The sequence below is a fragment of the Mesoplodon densirostris genome, chromosome 11 (genome assembly GCF_025265405.1).
Source record: "Mesoplodon densirostris isolate mMesDen1 chromosome 11, mMesDen1 primary haplotype, whole genome shotgun sequence".
Lineage (NCBI taxonomy): Eukaryota > Metazoa > Chordata > Mammalia > Artiodactyla > Ziphiidae > Mesoplodon > Mesoplodon densirostris.
In genome coordinates, this window is record NC_082671.1 from 68,130,844 (window position 1) to 68,146,441 (window position 15,598).

Consider the following 15,598-nt stretch of genomic DNA (forward strand, 5'->3'; position numbering starts at 1 on the left):
CAGGAGAGAAATTAGTGGATCAAAGTCCTTCGAGTTTTCTTAGTACTCATGTTCAGTACATGCAACTCAGCTGTTTATGATTACTTTGGAACTGTCTAGTTGTTTTACCTATGCATAGTTTATCTCTCCAGAAAATTCTGTAGTTGTATCCCATTAATAATTTTTTATTTAACTTTTATTTACCTACAATAGAAAAATTTACATTTTTATTAACGAAATTGGTAAGAAACAAAAGAGATAAATAAGAGAGGGCCTTATAGGCCAGGCAAAGCAACAGAGTTGGCCCTAGAAAACCTCACATCACATTTCTTTCTCTGAGGATTGAGTTGGCTAAGAGTCCCCTAGGGCTCTAGGGCAGAATATTGAACTTTGTACCAGAGCCCAAGAACAGCTTAACTATTTATCTCCCTGATAATTATGCATGTTAAGTCTGCCACTGTTACTCAATATTGGAAATTTCCTAATTTACCCAAGTAGCAAATACTCTTTTCTAAAAGCAGAGGCTGGTTATAACTGGTGGATTATCCAATTTTTCCTTTTTGTCATTTTACTTGGTCCCTATCCTGTGCTTTGCTTTTGGTCATTTCCCAGCTATGGTCCATGTAATAAAACTAAACTTAAAAAATCAATTCATTGTGTTTTTAAAAAAACTTTGGAAATAAGAAGAAAATTCACAATATTAATGATCTTAATTAATCAATGTGTTATCTCTCGTTTTCATTAATAACAGAATATACATATATGTATATTAGGAAGTAACTTCTGAAAAAAAGATAAAATTATTTAAAAATCAAAGCAGGATTGCAAAACCATCTTTTTCGCCCTTCAAAGCATTCCTCGTTGCTGAATCTAATTTCATACAAATGACTATATGAGAAATATTTATTTAAAACACTGACTACGGGCTTCCCTGGTGGCGCAGTGGTTGGGAGTCCGCCTGCCAGTGCAGGGGACACGGGTTCGGGCCCTGGTCCGGGAGGATGCCACATGCTGCGGAGCAACTACTGAAGCCTGCGCACCTAGAGCCCGTGCTCAACAAGAGAAGCCACCGCAATGAGAAGCCTGCTCACCGCAACATAGAGTAGCCCCCGCTGGATGCAACTAGAGATAAGCCCGCGCAGCAATGAAGACCGAACACAGCCAAAAATAAATAAATAAATAAATATTTAAAAAAAAAAAAAATAAATAAAACACTGACTACATTTTCCCAAGCTTAGTAATTGTAAACACTACAGAGTGACCATTAACTATATGCTTCCAAACTTCTGAAATTTCAAAGAACTCTTTGTCACAACAGAAAAATTATCAAAGGAAGAACACACCTTATCAACTGAAGGAGGGAAAAAAAATGTGATAAAGCAATGAACTTCAACCCTAGAGGTAAACCTGGCAGTTGTTATGGCCTTTGATCATAGAACTAACCATTATAGTCAATCTAGCCTGACTTTCTTCAGATAAAACTGTATCTGAATAGACATTCTGGTAACTTTGTCAAATTGTAAAGTATTAAGAAGCAAAGTCAGTATTTTATCATGTGGAGTCAATTAAGGATAGAAGGGCTACTCTAACAAGTTATTTAATCAATCAAATGCCTAGATGTCACAATCTGGACTCTGTAAATAGCAAAGTCTCACAATCAATCCTGAGACTGTGCAGCCAAGAAGAAAAGCTCTTCCAGGACATCTAGGATTGGGCCTCTCAAGAGAATAAGAAAAATGTTCTTCATATTTTATCAGCCAGGCAGAAAACCCAGAAAGGAAAAGTTTTATGAAGACTGAAAATGGATGGAAAGATGCAAGTCTTTGCTACAATCTAGGTATGTATTTTAATTATTTCCTGAAACTAACTAGGTTAGGATTTTAATGTGGCCTGAAGCAGTGTCCTTGAATTCTGTTTAATATTAGGTAGTTTTTATTGTATATAAGGAAGTAGTGCATAAAATGATCTATTACTATGTAGTTGGAAAATGGGGGTAAAGAAAAAGCTAATAAACATTTCCTTTATAAAGTAAAACACAGACCTCTCTGAAAAAAATGAAATGATCAAATAACTAATTTAAAAATACTCTCAATGGATTTTATTTGCATATACTGAGCAAAACAAGCCAGCCAGAAAGGGTTCATACTGTATGATTCCACTTACATGAAACTCAAGAACAGGCAAAACAATCATGTTGATAGAAACTAGAGCAGTGGTTAAGGATGGACGTGGGGACTGACTAGAAGGGTATGAGGGGACTTTCTGGGGTGATGGAAATGCTCTATATCTTGAATGGGGTATGGGTTATATTGGTGTACCTTTGTCAAAACTCACTGAATTGCATATTTAAGATCTGTGCAATTCACCTAATGTAAATTTTACCACATTAAAAAAAAAAAGTACAGCTGGCCCTCCATATCCATAGGTTCTGCATCTGGGGATTCAACCAACCACAGATCAAAAATATTTGGAAAAAAAATTCCAGAAAGTCGCAAAAAGCAAAACTTCAATTTGCTGTGCATGAGCAACTATTTACATAGCATTTACATTGTATTAGGTATTATAAGTAATCTAGAGATGGTTTATAGTATATGGGAGGATGTGCATGGATTGCAGTCATATACTATGCCATTTTATGTAAGGGACTTAAGCATCCGCAGATTTTGGCATCTGAGAGGGTCCTGGAACCAATCCCCTAAGGATACCAAGGGATGACTATACCACTCTCTAGAGCTGAAATAACTTTTACACCTTCAAGACTTCTCTCACTTGAATTTCTTCTTACCAAAAATATTATACCAAAAAAAAGACTTAAAAAAATTCCCATATAGTATTCTTTGGCATGGGTGTTATGTGCTGTTTTGTGGTTAAGTGTGGACTCAGAATTTTGTTGAGTTGGAATTCTGGCTTAACAACCTACTGAGTGACTTGGGGAGAGCTACCAAACTGTTCTGTGCCTGTGTCCTCATCTGTAAAGTGGCGATAATAATAGCACCCACTTCACAAAGTTGTCAGGAGGATTTAATAAGTTAATGAAATACTCAGAACAGTTAGCACTATATAAATATTAGTTATAATTATTACCACAATAAATAATTTACACTTGAAGAGGTTGTCATCCTGGTAATACAAAGACAGGTAGGATCTTGAAAGAGTAAAATGTATAGGGATGACCATTAATCCCTATCAAAGTAATTATAAAGCCCTGAATTATCTGGTTTTCTCACACAATGACAAGAATGAGTTTCAAGTGATTCAGGAGCTTTTTATTATTCAGTTTTTTATAAGATTCCTGATTCTTTCCTGGGGTAGATTCTTGCTAATCTTTACCTCAGAGAATTTCTTGATATGAATGAGAAATATGCACAAAGGTTAAAGTGAGAAACAGACAAGTCATATATTTTTAATGTGCCAGTATTTAAACCACATGAAAATTATTACATTTCAAAATTTTCTTTCTTCTCTCAGTAATAAAAAGAGAAATATTCTATAACTCTGCACTGGATGGCAATTTATGGCATTTCTATAAGCTAGTTATCAGTATAATGGTACCTTGAAATAAGTAGTCAACATGTATCATACATATGGGTTAAATATACATTTATTCACCTATAAACTTATATATGTAAAGACTCCAGTCTTTACTCTGCATTAAAATCTAATTCAGAAGATGAGAGGAAATTATATAATCAATATGAATATATACTATTTTTTAAATTCCATAGGTACAAAGCAAGTGAGAAAAGAAAATACATTACTTCATAAAAACAGGTCGACTTCACAGTGAAATATCTATGGAAAAAGTAGGCCTAAATTTAAAAACTCTAGAATACAAAACTTTAGATTACTACTCTGCTTATCAGGTGAAATCTATAAAATGTGTTTTGAAATGGCCAGATAAATGTGAAGTCATCATTCAGTAAATGTTTGATGGTAGTGATTTAAGAACTTAGTGTTTGGGGATGAGAACACCAGAGAGGAATGGGGAGGGCACACTCTGCTTCAACACATGGTCTGTGGCTAAAGATCTAGCTTGCCTTCCTAAGTTGGTAGGCATCTCATGCACCCAAGCGGAGTGAGTGAGTACCCATTAGGCCAGTGGTGTGCATCAGAAACACCCAGGGACCTCTTCAAAGCTCACAGTCTAAGCCCTCCCCTTGACATTCTGATTCAGCAAGTCTATGGGATCCTGGCTTGTACGTATATTTTGAAAAAGCTCACCCAATGGTCTAGGCAGATTCAAACCACTTTCAATTTCTGTCATTTCTTGGACATATATTTTAATCTTTTAAATAGTATAAAAATCTCACCCCATCAAAATAAATCTTTATCTTTTAGATGTTATTAAAGTCAACCATATTTAACAAAACTTAAAACAAACCAAAAAAATACACCCCTTGCTTAAGGCAGAACTACAACTAAACTATCACTAAACTAAAGATGGATACCTAACTGATTTTGAAACTTTTAAGGGAAGAAGATTTGGGAATTATTATCTATAACTCACTCTAGAAACAATCTTTTCATCATTTTAAATATTATACTTGACAATAACTATACAGTCTCAGCCATTGTTTTGATGATAAGGGACAAAAAAGCATATGGTAAAAGCATTTGATTATTTGATTATTTCCCAATGAATCTATTCACTGCTGTAGTTGAAAGAAAACCAATAAGTGGTTCTGGATAGGTCAGACAAGTCATTTTGACAAGCCTAACTCTTTGCATAGCCCTTTCTTAAGCTCCAAACTATATCACATATTCCAAAATTAATTCTGCTTAGGAACATAAAAATGTTAGAAATATAGGTTTTTGGAAATAATGCTTTATTAGGCACTAATTCTTCCTATTCCCTGGAAGGGAGCTGTTTATGGAGCTGAACACCTTGCAATGTCAGGTGTCTTTCTTATACAGATACTATAAAAAGTAGATTCATGGTTCATAATAGTATATAGCTCAGAATGCCACCTGCCTTCCTATATAGAATCACTTTTCTTCCTGGGTGATAATAAGTGGAGGGCATATTAATGATCGAGGAGGATGAACTGACATTTTCTGTTTCTACAGACATGGTCCTTAACACAGAGATGGCAATGTCATAGAAAGAAGAAATAGTCTACAACGCTCAGATTTCTTTAAGCAAAGGATAAGTTTTAAAAATCACTAAGAGGACTTGGGGGAGTGAATCTGACTCTTTATATCCATCTAAAGCAGTAGTAAGCACAGCCAGCTTACTACTACACAGAACTCCTTTATCTCCCATGTCATTCTGCTGAATACCTTCCAAGTTACTGTTGCTTCAGAAAACTTGGGTAGGTATGGCCGAAAGAAATCCAGGGAAATTCAAAATTCAGAAGGTGTTGACCCAGTAATTTCACCTCTAAGAATTTTTTTTTTTTGTCTGCGCCGCACCTTGCAGGATCTTAGTTCCTTGACCAGGGATTGAACCCAGGCCACCGCAGTGAAAGCACTGAGTCCTAACCACTGCACTGCCACGGAATTCCCACTAAGAATTTATTTTAAGGAAATAGTTGATCAGTATATAGAGTGTGCATAAATGTACACACAATTCTGAATAAGAAATAAGCCTAGAAAGATACATATACTAAAATCTCAATAGTGGTTATCCCTGAATGGTGGGATTATGAGTAATTTTTCTTAAAAAAAATCATGCTTATCTGTATTCTCTTTTTTTTTTTTTTTTTTTTTTTTTTTTTTTGCGGTACACGGGTCCCTCACTGTTGTGGCCTCTCCCGTTGCGGAGCACAGGCTCCGGACGCGCAGGCTCAGCGGCCATGGCTCACGGGCCCAGCCACTCTGCAGCATGTGGGATCTTCCCGGACCAGGGCATGAACCCACGTCCCCTGCATCGGCAGGTGGACTCTCAACCACTGTGCCACCAGGGAAGCCCTATCTGTATTCTCTAATTTGTCTATCATATATATGGAACTTTTATAATAATTAGGAAAGGGACTGAGATATTTTCCAAAAGTTTAAAGTACTGGCAAGTACTGGGGAAATATGCCAAACATGAAACCTTTTGGAGCAAACCACATAACAGAAACATACTTTTAAACCCCAAACTAACAAACTAACCTTGGCTTTGTAAAAGAGATTTTAAAAAAAGTATTAAATGCCTCTTAATTTTTCTTAATAATTGACTCTTCCTCCACCCCACAATTATTTTAACACTTCTGTGAGTTTTGCTTCTCCACGTGGAGAAAAATAAGTGATTAACACTTTGGATATTGTATATCTGGTGGTTTCTTTAACATTGATAATTCTCTTTTAAAATTTTATCTACTTCTATCCCTTCTCACTTACCCCAATCCCTATTGTACAGGAGAATAAAAATTATGATAGGTATTCCTTTTCCCCCATAGTTTATATGAACATATATGAACTTGTATGGGTGTATTTATTTACATTCATTTTTTACATAGTTAACATGCACATAACACAAATAACAGTCTAGATACAGAGGCCATCATCTTGACAATATGATTACTAGTTTCAAGGCCTGGAAAATGCAGCTCACCATGTAAAAGTATCTCACCACGAGAAATCAGTAATTTTCAAAGCTGGTAAAACTTAATATTAAATTGAAGCTACAGGTAGGTTGATTGGATAGAGAAATACTTAAATTAATACCAACTGTATTGCTATTAAGCTTACCTTACAGCTTTGAAAAACTGTGATTTCCTGTGTGTTTCAGTGGTGAGCTGCATTTCCTGAGTCTCAGCAGATTTCCCAGCAGGAATTCCAGTCTGATGAAGAATCAGCAAAAGGAAGCCCTCACTGAGAGACACACTGGTATCATTCACTGAGTGGAGACAGTGAAAGAGCAACATATTTCCAAAGGCAATTTAGATTATTAATATATATGTTTACACAGTAAATACAGATTTAACTTCGCATGGCAGAAGCAACAGTTAATCTCCCTTGAAAACCTGACTGCTTTTTCTACAAAGCATTTGGTTTTACCCTGCCTACCTCTTTGGGATGATACTCATTCATCATAGTTCATCCCTTAACTGTCTTTAAAAAAACAAAACAAAACAAAAAACCTTAGGTATGAATTTGAACAATAGTGATGACACATCTTCCAGCAGTAACACTGGAATCTTAAACTAGAAAAAAAAATTAGTGAAGTAAACCTTTATCAACTTTTTGCATCACCTTTATCACTGTTATCACTTATCAAAGCTGTGACAATCACATCTGGAAATCTTGTGTAACCTATATAAAAATATTTTCTTAATATTGAAATGAGCATTTAATTCTTTCAAGAAAAATGTTTCCTAAAATGTCTTTAACACAGTAGTTCACAAGGCATCAATAGTTAGAACACAGTTCTAGACACAATGTTTTAGAAAGTAACAGAACTTTTCTTTAAAAACATCTTGAAAATACATACTTTTCACTGATACTTCTGAATTATAAGGCTAATCGTGTTTATTGCTCTAGATGGTGTTGTCTATACAGTACTATTAGCCACATGTAGCTGTTTAAATTTAAATTAATTAAAATAAAATTTAAAAGAATTCAGTTCCTCAGTTGCACTAGCAACATTTTAAGTGTACAGTAGCCACTTGTGCATAGTGGCTACTGTATTGGACAGCACAGCTCTAGAACATTCCCACTGCTGCAAAAATTCTATTGGATAGCACAGTTCTAGACAAAGCCCCTAAAGAGAGAGACAGTCATTACAGTTAAAAGGCCTTACCTGATCTGAGGAGGTGTGGGTGTGTAAAGGGGCTGGGCTGGCCTAAGTATCGGTTTGGAATCCTCCTCTCTGGGATGGGCTGCAGGGAGTACCTTCGCTGTGAACATGACATGCATCCTGAAGGAGAGATAAAGAGGATGAAATGAAAAAAAAAAAAAAAAAAGAGGATGAAATGGAACAGTGTACCTAGAAAGTCCCCACAGTATATACACATTTATCTACCTCCAGCAGTAGGATGCTTTAGAAAAATGCAAATTAGTATCTCCTTCAGTATTTATATGGCCCTTCCTCTGGGCCAGCCAGAGCCTGTGTTGGGCCTTAGGGATACAGAAATAAGATTATCTTTACCTTTAGTGACTTTAGTCTACCTGAATATAATAGAGGTATATATACATACAGTATGATTAACGTATGAATAGGAGCCATGGGAACAGAAGAAAGACAACAAACAAAAGCAGGGGAGGGGGTAGGAAGTATTTCATTGAGGTAGTGTTATGCTGTGTCCTAAAATTCAGAAAAAGAGAATTAACATTTTTATTGAGAATATGTGAAGTTTGAGAAAATATGCACATCTTATCTCATTTAATCTTGGAATGTTAGAGCTAGTGAAATAATGTCTGAAAAATGCTTAATCATATTTAGCCCATAAGAAGTAATATTATTAGCATTCATTCAGCAAGATTTATTAAGTGTGTGATTGGCACATGCTGGGAAAGACACAAGAATAACACAAGACTATCTGTCCTGGTCTGCAAAGAACATACAGTCTAGTGGAGGTGAGACAGAGCAATACTACACGGTGAATGCAGTGGTGGATTCATACACAAGGTTTTTGAGAGCACAAAAACTAACACAATGCTGTGGGATGGGTACAATGTCGATAGGACACAGTGATCTAGGGAACAGAGAAGCACACAACAGGTGCTTGTGTGGAACTGCAGAAGTAGGTGATGCCTACTCCGAGCAGGAATTAGTCAGTGAAAGTGACAAGGGAGGCTGAAGGTATCATGAATGAGATTATGAAAGGGAAAGCATAGAAAGCACCACATTCACACGTGCCCATGTGTGCATGTAGAGGGAAAAGGGATAGAAAGAGAATTTCAGGTTGGTGTTGCTGCTGGTGGAAGAGGAAAAGATCAGCAAGGTAAGGATCAGACCATTGAAGGCTTTGTACACCAAACTAAGGAATTAGATTTTTAACTGTTACGTGAGATAGGCATTATCATCGCCTTTTTTTTTTTTTTTTACAAATAAGGAATCAGACTCAGAGAAGTAATTTGTGCAATGTTACACAGTTAGTACTAGGGAAGCTGGGATTCAAACTCAGTTTTATTTAACTTCAAAATCTTTGCTCTTATCCTTCCACTCTGCCACTCAGTAAGTCTTCTCTGCTAAATCACAACAATACAATTAGTACCATACAATCTCCCTGTGAACATACAATCACTACAACAGCAAAACGTGGTAAGTCTGGATCAAGTTAAAGGTTTTAGTAAGGATTATAAAGTATGAATGACAGTGTATATATTTGGAGAGTTAAGAAGTCTTAAACATTAACTTTGAATTAAATTCACAGAGGGTTATTGAGAAAAGTCATAGCTTCCTGAATGATTAAAAAGACAGAGAAAATGGTACAGGTTTCCAGGCAGTATGAAAATACAGTTAAGAATAGTGGAAAATGAGAAAAAGGACAAAATATTAAACAAGTATTTCCTGGAATCTGTCTTTAGAAAATGTACAGAATACATATTAGGAATATGCTCAGTCTACATAGGTTGAAAGCTTAACAAAGATGAGGCAAGCAATTTACAAAAATACAGAGAAACTTGCTAAGTGACACCACAGGGAAGCAATCAACAAAGTCCAGACTGTGAGAGATACTACCAGACAAACAACTCAGCTTTTTCCACATAAATTCCAAGGCAGGTAGGGGTGGTAAGATATGGAAGGGGGAATCTATAGATTAAGTAAGCCTTAAAAGACATTATCAACCAACTGTAATATGTGAACCTTAACTGGATCCCGATTCAAGCAACAAACTGTAAAACAAATACATTACATTTATGAGATCACTGGAAATTGGGACAGTGATTGCATATTTGATGGTATTACGGACGTAATATTTAACACGTGATAATGGTGTTGTGATTATGTTAAAAAGGAAGAAACTTATCCTTTAGAGATATAAATTGAAATATTTACAGATGAAGTGGTATGATCTCAGGTTTGTCTCAAAATAATATGGGGGTGGGGTGGATTGCAGAGAGGATGAATGGGGATTTGAATGAAACAAGACTGGCCATGAGTTGATAATTATTGAAGCTGGGTGATGCGTACATCAGAGTTCATTATACTACTCTACTTGTGTATATGTTTGAAATTTTCCATAATAAAAAAGTTGAAAAAAAAAGATGAAGCGACCATAGAGAAAAATGAAGGAAATAAGTATGTACTCCGGAAGGCAATCTAAGACAAAGAATTAAAGGCAGCATGGTATAGTAGAAAAAAGTGCTAGTTCTAGTTTAGTTCTATCTACGTGATCTTGGCACGTTACATAACTCCTCTGCACTTATTTCTTCACCTGTGAAATAAAGCCGTTATATTAGGTAGTGGCTTTCAAATTTTTAAAACCAAGACCCACAGTAAGAAATACATTTTACACAGTAACCTAGTATATACAGACATATATATGTATAATGTATATAGAAATTTCACTAAATACTATTCTTTCTGTGACTGTTATTTTTGCTGCCCTATTCCATTAAAAATAAGCTTGCCTCAGTGCACTAAAATGATTTTATTACTTCAGTGTCTTGAATGGTGGCCCCCAGAAGATATGTCCACATCCTAATCTCCAGAACCTGTGACTGTTAATTGGAAAAAGGGTTTTTGCAGATGTAATTAAGGAACTTGAGACGAACAGATCATCCTGCATTACCTGGGTTGATCCTAAATCCAATGACATGTGTCTGTGTAAGAGAAATGCACAGGGAGAATTGAGACAGAAGAGGAAGCAATGTAACCATGGAGGCAGAAACAGGAGAGATGTGGCCACAAGCCAAGGAATATGTATAGCCATCAGAAGCTGGAAGATGGGAAGAACGGATTCTCTCCTAGTGCCCCTGGAAGGAGTGTAGCCCTGCTGACACATAATCTCGGCTTCTGGCCTCCAGAACGGTGAGACAATACATTTCTGTTGTTTTAAGCAGACATGTTCGTGGTAATTTGTTATGGTAGCCTCAGGACTAATACAATGACTTACTAAGGTTGAAATAAATATGTCAAGTGCTTGAATATTTTTTTCATAGTTCACAAAGTCTTCATTTTTTCAAATCAAAACATGGAACAACTGAGAAGTAAGTTATTAAAGCTCAGTAACCCAGAGGTCATATTATGCAAGGGGCATGCTGTGGCCATAAACAACAGCTCCCACTGGTTTATAAGGCGCTGTTTGAGGCTTCCAGGAAAATATAGGGGAAATAGTCCAGAGGGTTAAGGATGGTCTGGTATGACTCTGGACTAGCTCCGTTTGGAAGGTCTAGTCCCTACCCCAACCCCATAATGACACCATAATGCAGCCCTCCCTGAAATAAGCTTGTAACTCTGCTTGCCATATAATCAGTATCCTAATGTGTCCTAGCAGTGGTCCATGGTAATAACATTGTCTTCAATGTAAAAATGTGCCTATCTGCAGTCACTGCCTCTACCACCATCACCAGCAGAGCCTAAGTTGAGAGGAAACCACGGTTCTCACTACCCTGAGCACCCCTTTCCAGCCATGTTACAACATGGTAGATTACTATGAAGTTCTAGAATTGCAGATATACTTCACCTAAGGACATTAAAAAGGCTTATTGAAAAGCGGCACTTAAATGGCACCCTGATAAAAATCCAGAAAATAAAGAAGCCGAGAGAAAATTCAAAGAAGTAGCTGAGGCATATGAGGTATTATCAAATGATGAAAAACGGGACATTTATGATAAATATGGCAAAGAAGGATTAAATGGTGGAGGCAGAAGTCATTTTGATGATTCTTCTGAGTATGGCTCCACATTCCATAAGCCAGATGATGTCTTTAAAGAAATTTTTCATAAAAGGGACCCATTTTCATTTCATTTCTTTGAAGACTTGCTTGAAGACCTTTTAAATAATCCAAGAAGCTACTATGGAAGCAGAAACAGAAGTGAAAGATCCTTTTTCTCTACATCCAGTGAATATCCAGCTTTCGAGAGATTTTCTTCATATGATACAGGATATATACTATGTGGTTCACTGGGCCATGAGGGCCTTAATTCATTCTCTTCTCTGACATCTGACGACAGTGGGATGGGCAACGACATATCTGTTACAACTTCAGGTAAAATTGTTAATGGCAGAAATACCAATACAAAGAGATTTATTGAGAATGATCAAGAAAGAGACAAAGACGATGGTGAGTTGAAGTCCTTTCTTTTAAATGGTATGGCAGATGAAGAGAGCTTTGCTGAAGAATGCAGTTGGAGAAGACAGTCATTCAACAATTATTCACCAAAGTCCTGCAGCCCCAAACATATATCTCAGTATACTTTTGCAACTGGAATCCCTCTATTTTCTCAGCAGGATTCAAAGAAGGTGGTAAGAGGAAAAAAAAGAAGCATAAAGAGGTACAGAAGAAGAAGTCAACTAAAAGGAATCATTAAATTGACTCTTCAGACACATTATGTTCATATAACATTTGAACACAACTCTTTATGTGTTTCTTTTTTTAAATTTTATTTATATTTTTATACAGCAGGTTCTTATTAGTTATCCATTTTATACATATTGGTGTATATGTCAATCCAATTCATCACACCATCTTTGTGTGTTTCTGTTAGAGTTTTGCAGATAATATTTGTTTAATACCACACTAAGATTACGTTTTTAACATATTTAGCAGGACTGTAAACATCTGATGAGTGGCTGTTTGGATTAGGTATATTAGAAAAAGATAAATTTGTGGTAACAGTGATATTAAGAATTTAGAAAACAGCAAAGATTAACGAGTTTTGAAATTTTAGCTAAGGTAGCCAGGAAAAAGATCTAAATGAAATGAAGGAGTTAGCCATGTGGATATTTGGTCAAAGAAGATTCCAGGCAGCAGGACTAGCAAGTGAAATGTCCCTAAAGCAGACTGTGTAAGGTGTGTTTGAGGAACATGGAGATCAGTGTGGCCAGTTATGAGAGCAAGTAGATGAAGTAAGAAAGGTAACAGAAGACCAGATTATGCAGGGACTGCTAGATCACAGTATGAACTATGTTATAATTGTCAGACAGGAAGCCAATGGAGGCTTTGAGCAGAAGAGTGACATAATCTGACATACTTAAACAGGCCTACGCCGGTTGCCGTCATTAAAAACAGACTCTAAATAAGCAGAGGTAAAAGCAGGTAAATGCAGGCTACTGCCACAATCCAGGCCAGAGACTGCAGTAGCTTGGCCAGGGTGGTGGAGGTGGTGGTGGTAAAGAGAGATCAGACTCTGGATATATTCTAAATGTAGGGACAAATGGAATTTGCTGACAGACTGGATGTGGGGTATGACAGAAGTCAGGATTTTGGGCCTTAGCAACTGAAAGAAGAGAAGTGCCATTAGTCTGAGATAGGCCTGGAGGTGTTAAATTTTGGATGTGCTACATTCAAGGTACCCGAATTTATTAAGCAACAAAAAAAGAATTTCCTACGTTGACTTGCATTCTGCATGTTCCCTGTCATTGAATTCTTCCCTTTTTTTTAACAAAAAGATCTTATTGATCATATTAATCTTTTATCTTAGAAATATAACTACTATAAATTTTAATGTGACTAAAAGACGGGAGCAAATAATCTAGTAGCACTTAAAACCCAACCACCTTTCGAAAAACATAGTTCAGTGATATATAGCAATGCAACGAATTTGGAAACCAGAAAAAATTCTAGGATCAACTATTTTTAAATGACTGCTAGAATAAAGCGTGAGCTCTTGTTTTGTTTGATTTTTAGTTGGTAGGTGGGTGGGAAGGAAAGTTCATTTATTCTACAGGAGAGACTGGAGACAATTAGCATTTAATGCTTATTTGCAGAAAATAAAATCATAAAAGCTCAGAGTATTTTAAATGCCACTTATATAAAATGTGACATTTAGTAGAATTTATTTATTGTTACACATGTGGGACTAATCAGACTTAGAAAAAAATGCAATTTTTCAACAAAAGGAAAAACCAGTGTCTCTGAAAATTTGAAAATGCAATAACATGCCCTCTGGCCCAGTTTTTATTTTATTCTTAACAGATAACTAAAAATTCAGATTTAATCTTATTCAATAGCTTAAAATTATTCGTTTCCTACTGCCTAGAGGAAAAAGCTCAATGTTGCTTAACATAATATACAAGGCACTCCACGAGCCAGCCACCAGCTTTCTTCCCAATGTGACTTTCTATCATGTGTCTTCTTACACATCTCATGCTTGAGCCCAACTTTTCCCAAACTGTGTTCAAACCAGTTCAAGACTCACCAGAGAAAAAGGGCTCCATGGTCAAATACATTTTGCAAAATAATGCCAAAGACATTTCCCTCTTAGAGACATGGAAATAGTCTATTATGAGCACTATAAAATGCAGCATTCCCCATACTTATTTGACCACAGAACCCTTTTGGTGTAACAGCTATTAACATGCCCAGCAACATATTTCAAAAAAGCTCCAGGCTTATTAATGATGCAAAGCTTTGTACCAGTCATTCTGTTTCAGAGTTCTGGGCCTTGGCATTCATTCTCTCTGCCAGGATGGCTCCATCACTCTAGTTGGCTTGGTGAATTTAAGCCTTCTTTCAAGTCTCAACTCTCCTAACCTTTGAAGTCACGCTTTGTACCAGTCATTCTGTTTCAGAGTTCTGGGCCTTGGCATTCATTCTCTCTGCCAGGATGGCTCCATCACTCTAGTTGGCTTGGTGAATTTAAGCCTTCTTTCAAGTCTCAACTCTCCTAACCTTTGAAGTCACGCTCACGTTTCCTCTTTGCCCCTCTCTGCCCCCAGAAAATATCAACACTTTTTCCTTCTCCCCACAAGTATGTTACATTACAATTACTTGCTTTTTTGTCTGTCTCACATGATGGCAGAAACTTTTTTTGTGTGCTTAGTTCTCCTATGTGGTGCTCAATTAATGTTAATAGAATTAACTGCAAACAGGCTTTTAAAAATTATTTTCTACTTATTCTTTAATATTTTCAATACTTCCCTTCCTCATCTCACACTTATATTTAAATGATCTAGTCTTTTAAAATATAAAACTTACTTATGCATCATTAATGCTTTATTTTGCTTTTTCTCAAATGACTAGAAGGTGTTAATAACTATATCACAACTAATGAAATCACACTCTTAATTAACCAAAGCATTTCCACTTTAGGAATGCATGACTTTCACAGAATAGGAAGTTACCTATGGTACTCAACACCCTGTTCCCAGAGCCTTCCTAAGGAAAAGCAACCAAGAGCACCACAGACATTCGAAGTTCTATTTATGAACATCTAAAGTCGGTGGAATTTTCAAATTCTAAAACTTTATAAAATCCCAGAATAACATATTTACAACCCATTTCTTGAGCTCCCATGTCACTTGAGTCAAGACTCCATTACCAACCTTTGCTATATATATTCTCATTTATTTGTTGCTTCTCTACCATCTGACTAGACTGTAACTCCAGGGAAGTGGAGATTCACCCACAATGACTGCTAACTCAGAAGTTACTGAATGAAGATACATTCTTTCTGGCTCAATAAAAAGGTCCAAAAGGACTCTACTAAGCAGAGTAAGACCCAGCAGAGGTATAACAGAAAAAGGACTACATGGCAGTCATACAATTAACATTCCTGACTTGCTACTTGTGATATTGTGTTA

General features: G+C 36.3%; 2 protein-coding genes across 3 annotated transcripts in view; one reads left to right on the forward strand and one right to left on the reverse strand.

Annotated features, from left to right (window-relative positions):
* XPNPEP3 (X-prolyl aminopeptidase 3) overlaps positions 1–15,598 on the reverse strand; it is a 61,939-nt gene that overhangs the window by 44,628 nt on the left and 1,713 nt on the right. For both annotated transcript variants that reach the window (XM_060113486.1, XM_060113485.1), the window contains exon 2: positions 7,706–7,822. In XM_060113486.1, coding sequence (XP_059969469.1) covers positions 7,706–7,822 — 117 coding nt within the window. The remainder of the gene's footprint in view (positions 1–7,705; positions 7,823–15,598) is intronic.
* DNAJB7 (DnaJ heat shock protein family (Hsp40) member B7) lies at positions 11,494–12,384 on the forward strand. Its single transcript, XM_060113552.1, is given in 3 exon segments — positions 11,494–11,522; positions 11,524–12,269; positions 12,272–12,384. Coding segments are annotated over 3 exon segments (888 nt in total).